A 19127-nucleotide genomic window follows, 5' to 3' on the forward strand; every position below is an offset into this window, starting at 1 on the left:
ACACTTGTGGTCCAGGAGCACCACCTGTGGCTGAACCTGGTTGAGATGAGGGACGTGGACAAGGCGCGGTTCCTTAACACGCCCATCTCCCAGGTCGGCCTCTTCGGCGACACCGTCAAGGACTTCACCCAGCAGTTCTCGGTGGTGAAGCAACAGACAGAGGCCATTCAGCACATCTTTCCCTGACACAGCTCGAGTGCACACCCCGTCTGTTCGCCGAGGGCATCCCCCTGCGGTGACACAAACTCAATCGGCTCCGCCCCAGCCCGAGCCCAGCCCTTGGCCCCAGCGTAGAGCCCCCCGCAGGAGAGAGACACCCCCCGACGAGTCTCTAGGGCAGCCTGAGAGGCCCTCCTCCTCAGTCGCTGGCCTGCCTTACGCCGGATGAGCGGAGCAAGGTAAGGAACGTCGGATGCAATCCTTCCGTTAGTGCCCCTTGCCCGGAGTTTGGACGTGTGGCTATCACTTTCCAACCCATCGCGCTGGCTGGCCAGAACCATCCGACTCGGCTATGCGATTCAATTCACCAGGCATCTGCCCCGGTTCCGCGGCGTTCTCTTCACATCAGTGAAGGACAAGAGCGCCGCCGTCCTGTGGGCAGAGATCGCGGTCCACCTACAGAAGGGCATGATAGAGCCTGTCCCTCCAGCCAAGGTGAGACAGGGGTTTTACAGCCCTTACTTCATCATTCCCAAGAAGGGCAGTGGGTTGCGGCCAATCTTAGACCTGCGAACCGGGTTTAGTTCTGAACTGGGCCTTGCACAGACTCCGTTCAAGATGCTGATACAAAAGCACATTTTGACGTCCGGCATCAAGATTGGTTCGTGCCGGTAGACCTGAAGGACGCGTACTTTCACGTCTCTATTTTACAGACCCTTCCTACAGTTCACATTCGACGGTCGGGCATATCAGTACAAGGTCCTCCCCTTCGGCTTGTCCCTGTCCCCTCACATCTTCACGAAGGTCACAGAGGCAGCCCTTGCCCCGTTAAGGGAAGTGGGTGTTCGCATACTCAATTACCTCGACGACTGGCTGATTATAGCGCACACTCGAGAGTTACTGTGTGCACACAGGGACCTGGTGCTCACGCACCTCAGCCGTTTAGGGCTTCGGGTCAACTGGGAAAAGAGCAAGCTCTCCCCGGTTCAGAGCATCTCTTTTCTCGGCATGGAGTTAGACTCGGTGTCAATGAGTCGGTGCTGAACTGCCTGAACTTATCCAGGTGGGAAATATCGGTCCCACTGAAGTACTTTCAGAGGCTCCTGGGGCATATGGCATCCTCAGCGGTGGTCATGCCGCTCGGGTTGATGCATATGAGACCACTACAGCACTGGCTCCAGACCTGAGCCCCGAGGTACGCATGGTGCCAATGCACATATTGTGTGGCTCTCACGCCCGCCTGCCACCGCCTTTTCAGCCCTTGGACAGACCTTGCGTTCCTGCAGGCTGGAGTCCTCATACAGCAAGTGTCCAGGTGCTTCGTGGTTACGACGGACGCCTCCAAGACAGGCTGGGGTGCCTTGTGCAATGGGCATGCAGCCGCTGGCTCCTGGACAGGATCTTGCCTGCATTGGCACATCAACTGCCTCGAGTTGCTGGCAGTACAGCTCACCCTGTGGAGGCTATTGCTGTTGATCCAGGGCAAGCACCTGTTGGTCCGGATGGACAACACGACAACAGTGACTTATATAAACCGCCAAGGCGGTTTACGGTCTCATCGCATGTCGCAACTCACCCATCACCTCCTCCTCTGGAGCCAGCGGTGACTCAGGTTGCTGCGGGCCACTCATATCCCTGGAAACCTCAATGCCACAGCAGATGCTCTGTCGCAGCAGGTGACGCTGAGGGGAGAGTGGAGATTCCACCCCCAGGTGGTCCAGCTGATTTGCAGTCAATTCGGCAAGGCACAGGTTGACCTGTTCGCCTCCCGGGAATCCTCCCACTGCCCGCTCTGGTATGCCCTGACAGGAGCTCCCCTTGGTACAGACATGCTGGCACACAGCTGGCCCCGGGGGCTGCACAAATACGCGTTCCCCCCAGTGAGCCTACTTGCACAGGTTTTGTGCAAGGTCAGGGAGGACGAGGAGCAGGTCATTCTGTGTCTCCGTATTGGTCCACCCAGACCTGGTTCTTGGACCTCACGCCCCTCGTGACAGCATCTCCCTGGCAAATTCCCCTGAGGAAGGACCTTCTTTCTCAGGGACGGGGCACCCTCTGGCACCCACGCCCAGACATCTGGAATCTCCATGTCTGGTCCCTGGACGGGACGTGGAAGACCTAACTGGTCTACCACCCGCAGTGGCTAACATGATCACTCAGGCCAGAGCTCCTTCTACAAGGCAACCGTATTCCCTGAAGTGGCGTATCTTCACTAAGTGGTGTTCTTCCCGTAGCCAATACCCCCAGAGGTGCGCAGTCAGGTCAGTGCTTTCCTTCCTGCAAGAGAAGTTGGATGGGCGGCTGTCCACCTGCACTCTCAAGGTCTATGTAGCTGCTATAGCAGCACACTACGACGCTGTTGAAGGTAAGTCTCTCGGTAAGCACGACCTGATCAACAGGTTCCTGAGAGGCACCAGAAGGTTGAACCCTCCTAGGCCGCGCCTCTTTCCCTCATGGGACCTCTCCGTGGTCCTTTTAGGCCTACGGAGAGCCCCGTTCGACCCCCTAGAGTCAGTCGAGTTAAAGGCCGTCTCATTGAAGACCGCCCTCCTGACCACGCTCACTTCCATCAAGAGGGTGGGGGACCTGTAAGCGTTCTCTGTCAGCGAAGAGTGCCTAGAGTTCGGTCCAGAAGACTCCCACGTGATCCTGAGACCCCGACCGGGCTATGTGCCCAAGGTTCCCACGACCCCTTTCAGGGTTCAGGTGGTGAGCCTGCAAGTGCTGCCTCCGGAGCATGTTTTGCGCATCTACTTGGATCGCACGCAGAGCTTTAGACACTCTGAGCAGCTCTTTGTCTGCTTTGGCAGACAGCGGAAAGGGAACGCTGTCTCCAAACAGAGGCTTGCCCACTGGATCGTGGACGCCATCGCTTTGGCCTACCAGACCCAGTCCGTGCCCACCCCCTTGCGGGTTCGAGCACACTCCACAAGGAGTGTGGCATCCTCGTGGGCACTGGCCAATGGCACCTCTCTAGCAGACATCTGTAGAGCAGCGGGCTGGGCAACACCCAATACCTTCGTGAGATTTTACAATCTCCGGGTTGAGCCGGTTTCATCCCGTGTTCTTTCAGGTACGAACAGGTAAGTTTCGTTACGCGGGGCAGCTGGCCGGCTGTACTGCTTGTGTATAGTGCCTTTCCCCTCCACGAGGTGAAGCGCTCTTCTCTCCCATGCGTGTTCACAACCTGTGAACCCTGAATGTCCTTCCTCCTAGCTCTCTGGCTCACAAATTCAGCGGAGGAATTCATAGTCAGACCCAGTACATGTGCTAACGTGCCCTGTACTGGGGTAAGTGCTCCACAGGTTTCGGTTACCCCAGTAACCTCCTGTGATGCATCTTCCATGGTGTGGTCTCCCTTTTTTGGTAGACCCACGTCTCCCTTGGCAGAGCCCTCTCTGCCCCGGTCACTGCGTTTGTAGAGCTCCTCCCCTACGAAGGGCAGGACCTACCGCCGCACCTCTTCCATGCACAGCCTTAGGCCCATATGACGTATTCGCCACTTTTTTACCCTCCCCTTCAGGGCAGGGTGTGGCCTCCGTGGGGTCTTTTCCCCTGAAAGAATAGGAAAGAAAAAGAACGCTTTCCCCGGCGCATTTGATAAGCATTTAAAGGCCCCAGTCGAATCAAATTTTCTGTGGAGAGAAAAACTTAGAGAGAAAAGGCAGTGGCTGGCGCCATACTAGATACGTCTCCTTACCCCCTCAGGGTTGTTGGGAATTACATGATGTTTTGGGGCATCTGGGGAGGCTACGTGCAGTCCGAGTGCATCTGTTCCTACGCTCACAGTAGCTTGCCTACACCTTCATCGACAGTTCACGTAACACAGTTCAGCCATTGTGGCATTTCGTATAGGGACCCCTAGTGTCACTACATCGACACAACATCGAGTGAGTGACAGAAGGGGAACATCTCGGTTACTGTCGTAACCTCTGTTCCCTGATGGAGGGAACAAGATGTTGTGTCCCTCTTGCCACAGGCTGAACTACACCGCTGTAATGGCTGGGACCTTGTCTCGGCTCCTCAGTGCAAAAACCTGAATGAATCCGCATTCCAGCCTCCCTTTTATACCCGTATGTTAGGGGGAGTGGCATACAAATTCTACTCGCCAAATCTCATTGGCCTTTTTTCAAAGATCTGAAGGTGTCTCGGGCTCTCAAGATCGATCCCTAGTGTCACTACATCGACACAATGTCTCGTTCCCTCCATCAGGGAATGGAGGTTACGACAGTAACCGAGACGTTTTCATCCAGTTATCAACATTAGATTACATTAAATCTCCCAGCAGGTGACATGCATGCATTTTCTGAATGAAGTGCCATAACTATTCTTTGTGAGGTTTGATGAAAAGACAACCTGGGAGAGACAGCTTCACATGGCATTTCTGAGTTTAGAAAGGTGTTGGTTTGATTATTTTTTTTTAACAAGCTCATTGTCAGGATATGATTGTATATACTCTTACATCTGATACTGTCATCCTTTTTTTCTATGAATTAGTTTTACTTGTTTGATGTTAATTATATTCTGTGGTATTTCATACTGAGCTTGTTTTTGTTCTAAAAGAAGATCATATGTTGTTCTAAGAATCTTTACTCTTGAAGTATCTTCTTGTTGGGCTGACTGACAGAAGTCAAAGATTTAAAACACTGTAGTCACAGAAAAACTAATGACACCCTTGTATTTATCACAGTAACTTCCCTACTTTTTGCCTGTATATCTATTTTGCTAGGTTTCTACCTTTATCAGCCTCTCCATTTTACACCTTTAATTTATTTTCCAGAAAAACCATTCAAAGTGTCATGTTATTAATTATTGAAAAAAAAAAAAAAATAAAAAAAAAAAGATTATACAATCCTGCTGTCATATGGAGGTTAAACCGTGATAGCATTGATTTTTGCATTCATTTCCAGTCCAGAAAAGTGTACACTAAAAATGATTAATTATTGTTGTTTCCAAACAGTAAGCACATTAATGATCCAAATTCAATATTTATGTTTTGCTCATATATTACCTGAGTGGTGAAGTTAGCGTGTGTTGAGGTAGAGCTCTCTATTTGGTTAAGAGAGGTTACTTCACTGCTAATCTTTGTATAAATAGTTGTTGAGCTAATTAAGATAATAGTCAAGTGCATATCTTACGTAAACTGTGTTTTATATATTTTTTTAAATTTTTGCTTTATGCCATTAACAGAGCAAATTCGAACACTGTGTCAGATAATTAGTTTGGCATGTATTTATACATTATGATGTTGTAATAATAGCCAAGTAATTATAAATAATGGTGATCAGTGGTGATTAGGGAAAATCATTGTGTAATATAAACCAGCAAGCTTAAAACAATCCGGTTGTACATAATAGACCAAATGAAATTAAAACTACAACCAAGTGGATCTATTAAAAGGAAAGGAAGCTTTCTTTTTTTTCTCCCCTTTCTCCCCAATTTGGAATGCCCAATTCCCAATGCGCTCTAAGTCCTTGTGGTGGCGTAGTGACTCGCCTCAATCCAAGTGGCGGAGGACGAATCTCAGTTGCCTCCACGTCTGAGACTCTCAACCGTGCATCTTATCACATAGCTTGTTGAGCACATTACCGCAGAGATGTAGTGCGTGTGGAGGCCCACGCTATTCTCCGCGGCATCCACGCACAGCTCACCACGTGCCCCACCGAGAGCGAGAACTACATTATAGCGACCACTAGGAGGTTACCCCATGTGACTATACCCTCCCTAGCAACCGGGCCAATATGGTTGCTTAGGAGACCTGGCTGGAGTCACTCAGCATGCCCTGGATTCGAACTCGCGACTCCAGGGGTGGTAGTCAGCGTCAGTACTCGCTGAGCTACCCAGGCACCCGAAAGGAAGCATTATTTAACTTCTATAAAATGTTTGTTTTTGTCTGCATGATATGGGGGGGGGGGGGTCTTTTCATCCCTTCATCTGCCAGTGTCCTTCTTGTCCTCATCTCTTCAATCCCTCTAGAACTCTTCCTAAATTCCATTTCTCACAGATGCTAGTGTTCCTCTCTTCCTTTCACCTTTATTCTTCCTCCTTTTCCCCCTCCTCTCTCTCTCTCTCTCTCTCTCTCTCTCTCTCTCTCTCTCTCTCTCTCTCTCTCTCTGCAGTCTCATGTCCTCACGGCGATACTACTTTGAGGTTTTGCACAAGCAAGACGACAGAGGTTCAGACCATGTGGAGGTGGGGGTGAGTACAGAGGCAGAGTTTGGATTAATTCAGTAATGTGGAAGTTGTGACTGTTGGTCTGTGTTAAACAATTTAGATGTGTTCCCAATGAAACTTTAGTGAAAGTGTCAATGAAATCTAAATGAAAGTGTTTAGAAATGGTCAGAATGGTCTAAAAAAAAAACTTGTATTGACTTTTCATTATGCCATTATGCCATCTTATTATCACTTTCTTCCCATAAGAGTGCACACCAGGCAAGGCCTGACAGTTTGAATCTAAATTGCTTCCTTTTCAACAGGTGGATAAAAAAAAAAAAAAATATATATATATATATATATATATATATATATATATATATATATATATATATATATATATATATATATAAACTATGAAGTGAAATTTTCCATTAAAGCCTTTTTGAATTATTATTGAAATAAGTATTGTTTCCTAGAAAGAAACTTAAGGCATTTTGACAGGAAAAATATATATTGAGTATGTATACAATATATAATTACTAGATTATATTTAATAGGGTAGTTTGTCCAAAAATCTAAAGTTCTGTCATAATACTTGCACAATGTTTTGTAGGATTTCAGAATTCTAAAGGCAGTTAAATTAAAAAGCTATGTTTTAAATATGAATAACAAAGAACAAGAAGAAAGAAAAGGAGATTTAGTGTAACAATTATGGTTAAAGAACAAAAGCAGAGTCATAAATGTTTCAGGTTAATAAAACTTTCTCATCTCTTCTTATGATCCTCAGCTGAATTGCAGCTCATTTGTATTCTTTCTCTGACTTTCTCATTTGTACTTATTCAGTTATTTGTGATAGACTCTCTTTGATGGATTATTAATCAAAATGTAAAACTAAATTCACGCCCCCATCTCCGACTTCTCAAAGTAAGAACAAACCGGACAGCTGAGCTGCACTGTGGCATAGTGCATTAGTTAAAGTCATGAGCTTGACCTTTGTGTCCCCGGCATTGGACAGTTGCCATAGAGAGCATAGAGTGGAGCTTTTAACGGGGAAGAAGGATTTGGTGTCATTTTCCACTTTTTTATGTTCAAGAGTCTGTCACTTGTATTGGGGAATTGTTACTTGGCCTCTCTGTAAGTCTTTAAGAAATAGTTCACCCAAAAATGGAAATTATGTCATGATTTACTCACCCTCATGTTGTTCCAAACCCATATGATTTTCTTTCTTTCATGAAACACAAAAGGAGATGTTAGGCAGTTTGTTAAGGCTTTGGCATACTCACGGCAAAGTGCTTCTTCATTCTTCACTCAGAGCCAAAAAGAAGTTCAAAACAGCAACGGCATACTGTTTGCTAACATTCAGACAACGGCTACACCGATGTGAGAGGCGTTTAGAGGAGCATTTAAATATGAGGACACTCAAGACTACACGTAAAATCTTAACTTGACATCAAAATGTGTTATTAATGACTTCATGCCTCATTCTATGAGTAGAATTTTTAACCACTCGATCATGATTGAAAGAAACATATGCAGTAGATGATGTGTAATTTGTCATGTTTACATTCTACATTACTAATGCGCTAACACGCTATATGTGGTCATAATATGTGTTGATTACACTCTGTTATTGTAATTTATGATGACACTGATACTTCTGCAAAGATGGGTGTATAAAAGAGTGTTAATGGGCATAATACAGACAAAAGAATGATGATAAGAGATGCTTACTTTGGGCAAATGTTAGAATGGCTTTCGCAGCAGACGGCAACATATCAGAAGGCACTTAAAAGGCACTTAAGAGTATTTGAGTAGTTTTAATTTTTTTTTTGACTAATTAAACAAAAAAAAATTGCATGACATGTTCTTGGAAAAAGTCTCTACGTGAACGATTGTACATATAAGTATGTTTGCACCAGTTCGCTAATAATTCTGCACACCGGTTTGTTCATGTTGACTGATCTTAACTGACTGAACAATGTAACATGAATTAGTTGTGGACTTCAAAGCAGGTGGAGCTCCAGGTCACATCTACCAATGAAGTAGTCCAATAAGAAGTAAGAAGGTGTTTAGCAGCCGGGACGAAGTTTCACTGAAAATTCACCCTGGCGAGCTGTTACAAACCACCGGAACAAACTCAAAAACACCTTAGTTTTGTCCAGATTTTGTTTGAGTTTACATCACACATGTCCATTCTTCGATTACATTTGAAGTGTGCTGGGGCCTTTAGTCTCAGTGACCATTCACTTTAACTGCATTTTTTTCTCCAAACAATGAAAGTAACTGCAACTGTCATTATGCCTAACATCTTGTTTTGTGTTCCACATATGAAAGTAATACGTGTTTGAAACAACATTGGGGTAGGTTAATGATGACAAAATTTTAATTTTTGGTTGAACTATCACTTTAAGTCTTGGCATTTTTATCTTAACAGACTTTAAAATCTACAATCTACACTCCACACAAAGGTGACCACCAAAACAAGGTTTCACTCCACTACAGTTTTCTTTGTGTCTCTTATAAAGGCACAACTTTTTTTAAATCCACACTGCACAACTTTGAATGCCTGCAGGCTGAGAAGGGCCAAGATGATGTAGCTGTGCTTCACTCCTTATTTAATGTTCTACAGAAGGAGTGTTAGGGAAGATCAGGTTCAAAGACATGAGAGGAGCCCAATGAATAAATTCATAGAATTTCGAGGTGTTCTCAGCTAGAGTCAACAGAGACTAGACACCAAAAAAAAAGCAAAAACAGCTAATTAACCGTGGCACACATTGGAATTCATTTATTAAGCAGACTGCATTGGGCGAGCCTGCCGAGTTCCACTTTTTAAGCTTTAATATTCCCTTCTTTTCTCAATTTCAGCTATAACCCATATTAAGTCAGAAAAGGTGGGCTAACATCTACGATGCTCTCATGTGCTTAAACTTTCCCTGGTAGCTCTGAGCGTAAGCACCCTACAACCTACAGAGTTATTCTGTGCCTGATTTGCATTTTAACAGAAAGGGACAAAGAGACCTAATAAAGCCTGTCTGATGTACTCTGACCAGAAACTACCCAATATGACATTTCCACTAGAAGCTATTATGGACAGTACTGCCAGTCAACAGTTGAATGATCTCAGTTTGATTCAGTGTCAAGACAAAAGATAAATAAGACTGTAGCTGATGCAATATGTGCAACATCATGTAAGTTGCACATTGTTTTGTTTAGGGATTTCCATGCTCTTTATGACATTTCTTAAGACTGCTTTTGCCTGTGTCTGTGTTAGTTTTTAACTATATAGACAATTGTAGTGGTACAGAAACGGATGAAGCTTTAAAGAAACCACAGCTATTAAATGTGTTCTTATGTCTTCGGTAGTGTCACAGATTGTTGTTTCCCCTTAAATATTCTAAACAATATATTTTCTCCATACAGTGAAAAAGAATGGTGACTGAGGCTAACATTCTGCCTAACATCTCCTTGAGTGATCCATAGAAGAAAGAAAGTCATACAGGTTTTAAGCAATATAAGAGCATTAAGGGTGTAAAATCTTTAATTTTGGGGTGAACTATCCCTTTAACAATACAATCTTATTCATGGTTAATTTTTAGTCATTGGCAAAGCTAAAGGACAATTAAATGTCATTGAATGTTTTCAAGCGCGAACAATGTATATGGCTGTACAGGGGTGTCACTTTGTTTTAAAAAGAGGTGGGTACAGTTTTTTTTTTTTCATCCTCATGAGATGGCTAAAGGCATACATATTAATTAGGTGCATATAATGTCAAATAATCTTTACTGTTTTGATAGTCATTCTTAATGATAAATTCAAACGCTCTAATACATATTTTACTCAATTAATTTGATAACTTGATCCATACATCTGTCAGTACTAGGATTTTGTTAGTCAGTAAAAAAATACATGGATCAGCTAAATCTTTAGCTAGAATGATTGAATGGTCTTATGGTCTTTTCCTCCAGGACAAGGACTTCCAGGTTCTAATCTGTCCTAATATATTTTTAATTTAATAAACAAAGGTGGAAGTGGATGTTTATCATGAACGGGGATTCATCTGTTTGCAATTTGCTTTGCGATTTAATTGTAATGGAGCAGGAGCTGCAGCACATGTAGAGCTTGCGTCTGGATGCACAAGACAACATCGCTGCCCGCTGTCACTCAACGCAACTTATAACAGCCTCAACAAGCACTCATGATAACAAACTCCGGCATTGGATCGTCACTTATTATAACACGCACAAATGAAATGGAAACTCCTGCTCAAGAACTGGAGATGTTTCTTTTTCATTAGACACTTAACTGACAAAATCTTTTTCAAAACAAAGTGGGGACAAAATGTCCCACCTGTCCCACCCATAAGTGTGAAATGTGCACCTGTGATACACCTGTGTGAAATGTGTATCGGGAAGTGAGTGGAGATGTCCAGTGAAACATTTGGGAGTATTAATAATAACACATAAGTGTGTAAATACTTTATCAAGCTGCTGCCTAGACTCTGACCACGGTTACATGCACTTAAGAAAATGGTCTATTCCAGGGTTTTTGCAAAAAGTGGGGTTCTAAAACATCATGTAAACGAGAAAGCCTTTTACCTTACGCCGCTTAAGGGATTAAGAGAGAGCAGTTTAACACACCTAGGTTTCTCCCGGAGAACACGGTTTATGTGACTATGTTAACATGTAAGCAGCGTTCTTACAGGTTTTTGAAGAGTGCACATGAGCATGGAACAGTCCAGATAACTAACGTCATAGGATAGAACCCAACAACAAGTCAACACAGCAGAAAGTATTCAACATTTATGGGAGTACAGTGGGAAAAGCACATACACTATAAACTATACCCGTTTCAGTGTTTCCCTATATGCATTTTGCAGCGGCACTTTACTCACTTCATTTCATGTTGCCCGCGAGCTCATTTCTGAAACGTAGGTTGGCAGGGGATCACAGCGCTTCACTGAACAATCAGTTAGTGCTTTCCTCGTGAATATTAATGAGCCTTCCCCTGTCATCTGTATGTTTTGGGGCACATTTTGCTCGCTTCAAAAGTGGAATGAAACAGCACTACACGGATCAGTTATCAACATGGCTCAGTCGTGGATAAAGTAGCACGAGTGTAGACGGACTTGTCTCAACCGATCAGACTATTTTAATGTGCTTGTTAACCAGTGAGATGCGCGGCAGGGATTGCGAAACCCCTTTGAATGCGGTACAGAAGTCTCTGTGATTAAACAAAGAGCCCCCACATTCTAAACGACACCGACAAAGAAAACAGGAGACAATAAAAATTAGAAGGCTTTTCAATTCTCAAATCACAACACTTACAAAAATGTATCATCGATTTACTGTAGTAACACTAACTGTATGGTATAAACTATGAATACATGAAAACTATGAATGCAGAAAAAGTCTCTAAATGTATTTAGACTGCTGTTTTTTCATTAAAAAAAAAATGCTATTGTTCTTTGTATAGAAACCATAGTTACTAATCATGGTAGTGAGGAGCCATGAATGGTTTTACCTTTGGGTACCATGGACTTATTAAAAATATCATTGTTAAAACTATGGATATTATGGAAGGACTATGGTATATTTTCATAATTATTATGGACCAAGCTATCAGTTTTCCAACTGTATAAAATGTGTTCTCTTTTAATGCTCTCTGATTGTGCGAAAATGTAAGTTGTTTTGTTTAATTCAGAAATTCCAAGAGATGACTAGTTTAATCAGTAGGAGCCTGACGAAAGGCATCTGCAAAGAAGAAACTAGTCACACTGTCAGAATATTTCAATTTAGCCATATCAAAATTAGGTGTTCATTTTTTTACACAGACGTTACTGTTGTTAATATCATAATTTTCATCTGCATCCCAACCTCAGAATCAATGCTGTACTGTCAAATGTGCATTCAGTGCACATAACATGTAATATTACTGGTAACTGCATGGGTGCTACCAAAGCAGGTACTGGTGCCACATTTTCAATGGGCCCTTTGAGGGCACAAATAAACCCTAATGTGGCACAGGCTGAAATTGAGTTTAACACACCTGTTTAAACTATTCTGTCTAATACGCTTTAATACGGGTCCGGTGTTGCGGTCTTGTGGTCGCGCACAAAACAGCACCGCTGCTGAAAAAAATGCTAGGGGAAACACTGTGTTTATACTCACCATTGTAAAAAATCGATGGCCCCTCACGTTCACGTAGATTCTCATGTACGTTGGGGGAATCCCATTTGTGGAGTGGGACGTGGTCGTGTGTCTGTCAGTGGGGAGAGAGGAAGCGGTAAGGACCATCACCTGGTGATTGCTGATATTAAACACCTGTGTCTCGTTTCAGTGACAGCGGAGATGGGCTTTAAAAGGCCACCGGAACGACAGACCGAGAGAGAGAGTTGGTGCCACCCATACACACCCTGAGCCATGCTGTGAAGCTGAACCATTGTTATTATTACGTTACTTGAACTGTTTAATAGAAGCTGTGTGTGAAATGAAAATGTCTGGCTGAAAAGCATAATTTTGAGTTATACGATAAAAATAAAGAAAACCCACTTACTTGGACTGCAACCCCGGCTTCCGTTTTCCTTCCTACTGAAACCCCTCTACACTGGTGCCAAAACCCGGGAGTGAGAAGAAGACTGGCCGCCATGGACACCTCACCGCTGGGCAAAGTCATCCATGCCCTGGCTAGCATCCAGGAGACCCATCATCAAGCCCTCCTCGCCCAGGAGTGACATTTCCAGGAGCTCCTCCAAGCCCAGGCCAAGGATCGGCAGGCCTTACAGAGCTGGCTAGCTCCAGGCGGATCCTCTGCCACGACCCCGGAGGCAGCGATGAAGCCACGCCTCCTGCTTACAAAGATGGGCCCCCAGGACGATCCAGAGGCATTTGTGGGCCTCTTCGAGCAGTCAGCCACTGCCTCCGACTGCGGCGCAGTAACTACCAGCTGAGGACCGCCTGGACTAACTGAAGCTGAAGACCGCTGTCCTGCAACGGGTTGGCTGCACCCCAGAACAACACCACCAGTGGTTCCGCTCCCTCACCCTGAGCGAAGCCGTTCGCCCATTCGCGTTTGCCCAGCAGTTCCGTGATGCCTGCCGAAAATGGATGCTAGCTGAGGAAGGGCATGGCGTGGAGGATGTTATCGAACTGATGGTGCTGGAGCAGCTGACCGTTTGCCTGCCACGAAGAACCGCGGAATGGTTCCAGTGCCATCGCCCCATCGTCAAGCTTGAAATTACTTGCTGAGTGACAAGGGCCATTTGATGTTACACAGTGAGTTGGGGATCTCGATTATGAGGTTAAACAAACAGATAGAGGCGGAGCATGTCAAATTTACCACATCAACCTCCTTAAATTATGGAGTGAGGCGGCCCCCGTGTCCATGGCAGTGATAGTTCCGGAGAGGGTGGAGCTCGGGCCAGAGGTGAAGTTCAAAGCCGATCCATTCACCCCGGTCCCTTGTGGAGACCACCTCTCACCGTCCTAGCTCGTGGAGGTGGCCAAGTTGCAAAAAGAATTTGCGGACATGTTCTCTCCTCTTCCCAGTCATACGAACCTCATACAACACCATATCGAGACCACACCGGGAGTGGTAGTGCGTAGTCGGCCGTACCGCTTGCCCGAAAACAAGAAAAAGTGATTCAGGATGAATTAGAGACCATGCTCAAGATGGGGATAATAGAAGAATCGTACAGCGATTGGGCCAGCCCGGTTATTCTCGTACCTAAGAGTGACGGGTCAGTCCGGTTCTGTGTAAATTACCGAAAACTCAACACGGTGTTTAAATTTGATGCATACCCAATGCCCCGAATTGATGAACTGCTCGATCGGTTGGGTGCAGCTCAATTTTATTCGACACTGGATTTAAAAAGGGGTATTGGCAGATCCCCTTAACTCCATTATCCTGAGAAAAAAACTGCATTTTCCATACCGTCCGGATTACACCAATTCGTCACTCTTCCCTTGGGTTTGTTCGGGGCTCCTGCCACGTTCCAGCGCCTCATGGATAAGATTCTCCGGCCACACGCTGCATACGCCGCTGCCTATTTGGACAAAATTATCATATACAGTAACGACTGGCAGAGGCATATGCACCATCTAAGAGCTGTTCTGAGGTTGCTGAGTCGGGCAGGACTCACGGCAAACCCGAAAAATTGCACAATTGGATGAGTGGAAGTACGGTATCTAGGCTTCCACTTGGGTCATGGGCAGGTACGGCCCCAAATTGATAAGACCGCAGCGATAGCGGTCTGCCCACATCCCAAGACCAAAAAGGAGGTGAGACAGTTTATGGGGCTGGCTGGCTACTACCAAAGGTTTGTGCCTAGTTTCTCTGATGTCACCAGCCCCTTGACTGATCTCACTAAAAAGGGGGCGCCATATCCCATCCAGTGGACGGAGGCGTGCCAACAGGCTTTCATGAGAGTGAAATCTGCACTCTGTGGCGGGCCGCTTTTACATGCTCCTAACTTCTCTCTCCCCTTCATTTTACAGATGGATGCATCAGAGGGGGGTTGGGGGCCGAGCTCTCACAGGAGGTGGAGGGGGTGGAGCAGCCAGTGCTGTACATTAGTCACAAGCTGTCTTTGAGGGAGACTAAGTACAGCACGATTGAGAAAGAGTGCCTGGCCATCAAATGGGTGGTCCTAAGCCTCCGCTATTACCTGCTGGGGCGGACCTTCATCCTCTGCTCGGATCATGCCCAGCTTCAGTGGCTCCACCGCATGAAGGATACCAACGCGTGGATCACTCGTTGGTACCTGGCACTTCAGCCGTTCAAATTTAAGGTTGTCCACAGGCCGGGGCCGCAAATGGTTGTGGCTGATTTCCTCTCCAGGAATGGGTTGGGTGTTAGCAGGCTGGATGGGTCCCGGGCCTGAGTCAGGCAGTGTGGGTATGTGGAGCGGAACGTGGTTGTGTGTCTGTCAGTGGGGAGAGAGGAAGCGGTAAGGACCATCACCTGGTGATTGCTGATATTACAAACCTGTGTCTCATTTCAGTGATGTAGGAGACCGAGAGAGAGAGTTGGTGCCACCCACGCACACCCTGAGCCATGCTGTGAAGCTGAACCATTGTTATTATTAAGTTACTTGAACTGTTTAATAGAAGCTGTGTGTGAAAAGTGAATTTCTGTCTGAAAAGCATAATTTTGAGTTATACGAGAAAAATAAAGAAAACCCACTTACTTGACCTGCAACCCCAGCTCCCGTTTTCCTTCCTACTTTCCTTCCTCTACACCGTTGTTTTATGTAATGGGGAAACCCCACTATTGCAGTGAATTTCAGCACAGGTTGGAATGGAAATTTAAGGAAACAAACACATCAACAAAAAAGTGAAGCAACAGAGAATAAAATAGCGAAGTCTTCCTCGGATGCCATGTTTGTTATTTACACAAATGTCAAAGTGATATTATGTTTGCTGTGGAGTAAACTGCTTACTGACCGAGCTGCATATATATGGGAGTAAAGAGTATGCTGCTTATACAGTGCATATAAACAGGAATGAAACTTTCTCTAAATAAACCGCTTTCTCTAAATAGGCAGCTGTCTGGTATCAATGTAAATGTAGTCTCGGTTGAAGGATTGCTGAAATGGTGTATGTTTAAACCAATAGTTCATCCCAAAATAAAAATTATTTCATTATTTACTCACCCTGATGTAGTGGACATGTGAGCCACTTGTGAACAAGGTTCACTCATGAACATGCAAATGGACATCAACATTTTCTCGTATGCCTTCAGAAGACTTGGAATATGACACATGAGCCACATGATACTTTTGGGTCACTTTTTAAGCTTTAAAGTGAGCCACTTTCCACTGCTGTTGTATTGAACAGATGGACAGAGATATTCATTAAAATATATCCTTTTGTGTTCCCCATAAAAAAAAGTAAGTCATAAGGGTAAATTATGCCATTATTGTAATTTTTGGGCGAATTATTCAGTTAATATTGCTCTTTGAATGCCTACTTATTGATGCTAAAGCTTGAGTTGTGATCTTTGTTTGTTTTTTGTTTTTAATACACATCTATTCAGATTAAAAGTTGCTTTCATTGATGTAATCTAATTAAGTCAATTTGATTCAGTCATATTACATTTTTTTTTAGAATTAATGTCAGTTACCACCTGAAGCACTTTTTAAGTTACCTGATTTATTTATTTTTTTTAAAGTGTTCACTCCATGCTACCCTAAATAATAATATACCGTACACTTCATTGTATGTATAGTATATACAGTACATACATTTATGTAGGATTTTTCCAATAAGAAAACACCCTGGGATCCAGTTAGAGCTCGGATGGGTTTTGAAGGGTAAAGGCTTCATTAAGGTCTAGATCTCAGAGGGGCTTCAGTTCAGCTCTGGTGTGTGTATGTGTGTTTGCATTTGTTTATGTTTGCAGTGTTTGTCTGCATTTATCTGTGTGTGCTTGTGTCTTTTAATGTTTGCACATTTAAACTTGTGTACAAGTTTATACCATTTAAAGTGTATATTTATCAGTGTGTGTGTGAGTGTGTGATTGTTTGCATGGCTGTATTTGTTTATTTGTATGTGTGTGTGTTTTGTGTCACTGGGGGCAAACAGGCGTCTGTGGCTCCTCAGATCTGACATTGTGCTGTAACTGCACTCCATCGATTCCCGAAAGGCAGATCTGACCTTGAGAAACACAAGCTGTGCAAAACAACAGGGTGAATACTAAACACTGAAGCAAACTGATTCAGGTGTGTGAGATGTCTGTGTTTGTGCATGTATTTTGGGTGGGTCCTTATACAGTAAGTGTGCTAAAAGTGACTATATATATTAAATGTTTGTTTCTGACACTCTAAACAGGAACGAGTCAAGATTTCTTTACTCGCAATTTCATAATTGAGTCAAATAGTCTTGTAAATTACCATCTTTTGTGTGTGTGTGTGCGTGTGTGTGTGTGTGTGTGTGTGTGTGTGTGTGTGTGTGTGTGTGCTTGTGACTAATTAGTATGCAAAGATTTGACAGACACTTCTGCTCTGTTATGTACCATTTTCTGGGCCCTGGAACTGTCAAACTATAAGCACTGTCAACATCAAACTGCTCCAAATTCAAATTAATTTATTGTATTTTCTTTTTCTCTTTGTTTCTTTTCTCTCTCTCTCCTTGTATCTCCCCACCTGTCACATCCGCTTCTCTCTCTATATCTTTTTTCAACCACACAGTCTCAAATGCTGAAAACCAATTTGTAGTGTGGGGCTGGTGTGCGAATGAATGAGAGGAAGTGTGTGTGTCTAAAGATTTTTAAGTGCTTGGCAGTATGATAAATTTTTGTTCTGCAACTGGTAAATGACCTCTTATGTGTGATTGGCCAAGGAAAAGTGATTTAGAAGTTGTAATTGCAGAGCCTCTTTAAAAGAATTGTTATGTGTCTGTATCCCATCTATTTTGAGAGCTAGTGCCATCCCCGAGCACTTTCAGGGCTGAAGGGAACAAAGTGACTTTTCTATTCTTTAAACCTCTCTGTCTCTCTTCTCTTGCAGTGGAGACCATTCCTGCCCGGGTTGACGTATGACGTTATTGACTCAGCTTATATCTCTTTGTACACAGGTAAATGCTCTGTCGCTGTTTTAGCTTTATTAACCTAAATATACAGTATGTGCATGCCAAGAAGTGGCCCCGAAAAGTATTAGGACACTTTTTAACACTTAAGTCACACTTAAAAATGTATGAATTGAATTGCATTAGAGAAAAACATACCAAACCAAGTAGCATCTGAAAACAAATGGTGCTAAACCTTTTAACTAATTTTACTTTTCCCAGTAATTTTTGCAATTACTTTTAACCAAATGGTCATATGGTGACAATGTGTTCCATTCAACTCGGAAATTCAAAAGTTCCAATTTTCTACGAGGAAATGTGCGATGGAATGCCACTATAAGTCGGATTTCCAGCTTGGAAACTTGTGTGGAAATCTTCAACTCCCGATTTCTCTGATATGCAGGTGGGTGATGTCACACAAACATGTCGGCACCCAGAGAGATGTACAAACATTAATGATAAACATTCACTTTTATTAAATAATATTGATCAATGAGTCAAAGTTCCTAAATTGCATGATATTAAAGCTTAGTTAACTAACATTTGCCGAGACAGGTCTAAAAAACATGGTAAATTCTACTCTCTTTTGACAGTCATACACCTGTAGCACAAATGCTTGCTCTGCAGTATTGTTTATCAATTGGGTTGCTAGGAGATGTCTCTGGTGACAGTCCCTGCTAAGCTAACGGTAGTGTTGCAGTTTTGATTACTTACACATCATCTTCCGAGCATCTGGCAATGGAATGTCTTTATTGTCAGAGATCGGATACATCAAGTTGGAATATCCCACATACAACTTTGAATGGAATGCAGCGTTACATTTGACAAACAGAAAAAGTTTGGTAGCACTTTATTTTACAGTATGTGTACTTTCCTGGTACTTTACATACATGGTAATTATGTTGTTCCTTTAGACAGGTGTGGGGTAATAACAGGCATTTACTTATGGTTTACGTACATGGTAACTTATATGAAACATTACTGTACTTACCGATGGTACATACACTGGCGGCCAAAAGTTTGGAATAATGTTCAGATTTAGCTGTTTCTGATGGAATTAGTACTTTAATTCACCAAAGTGGCATTCAACTGATCTCAAATTATAGTCAGGACATTACTGATGTAAAAAACAGCACCTTCACTATTTGAAAAAAGTCATTTTTGATCAAATCTAGACAGGCCCTATTTCCAGCAGCCATCACTCCAACACCTTATCCTTGAGTAATCATGCTAAATTGCTAATTTGGTACT

The 19127-nt window shown here is 43.7% G+C and overlaps 1 protein-coding gene across 4 annotated transcripts in view; it reads left to right on the forward strand.

Moving 5' to 3' along the window:
• Positions 1–19127, forward strand: part of LOC127452144 (N-acetyl-beta-glucosaminyl-glycoprotein 4-beta-N-acetylgalactosaminyltransferase 1-like) — a 144094-nt gene that overhangs the window by 100111 nt on the left and 24856 nt on the right. For all 4 annotated transcript variants that reach the window (XR_007899207.1, XM_051717382.1, XM_051717391.1 and 1 more), the window contains exons 9-10: positions 6279–6357; positions 17819–17885. Coding sequence is in view for 3 of the 4 variants with exons in the window: in XM_051717382.1 (XP_051573342.1) it covers positions 6279–6357; positions 17819–17885 (146 nt within the window). In the remaining variant the exon portion in view is untranslated. The remainder of the gene's footprint in view (positions 1–6278; positions 6358–17818; positions 17886–19127) is intronic.

Source organism: Myxocyprinus asiaticus, chromosome 2 (genome assembly GCF_019703515.2).
Source record: "Myxocyprinus asiaticus isolate MX2 ecotype Aquarium Trade chromosome 2, UBuf_Myxa_2, whole genome shotgun sequence".
Taxonomy (NCBI): domain Eukaryota; kingdom Metazoa; phylum Chordata; class Actinopteri; order Cypriniformes; family Catostomidae; genus Myxocyprinus; species Myxocyprinus asiaticus.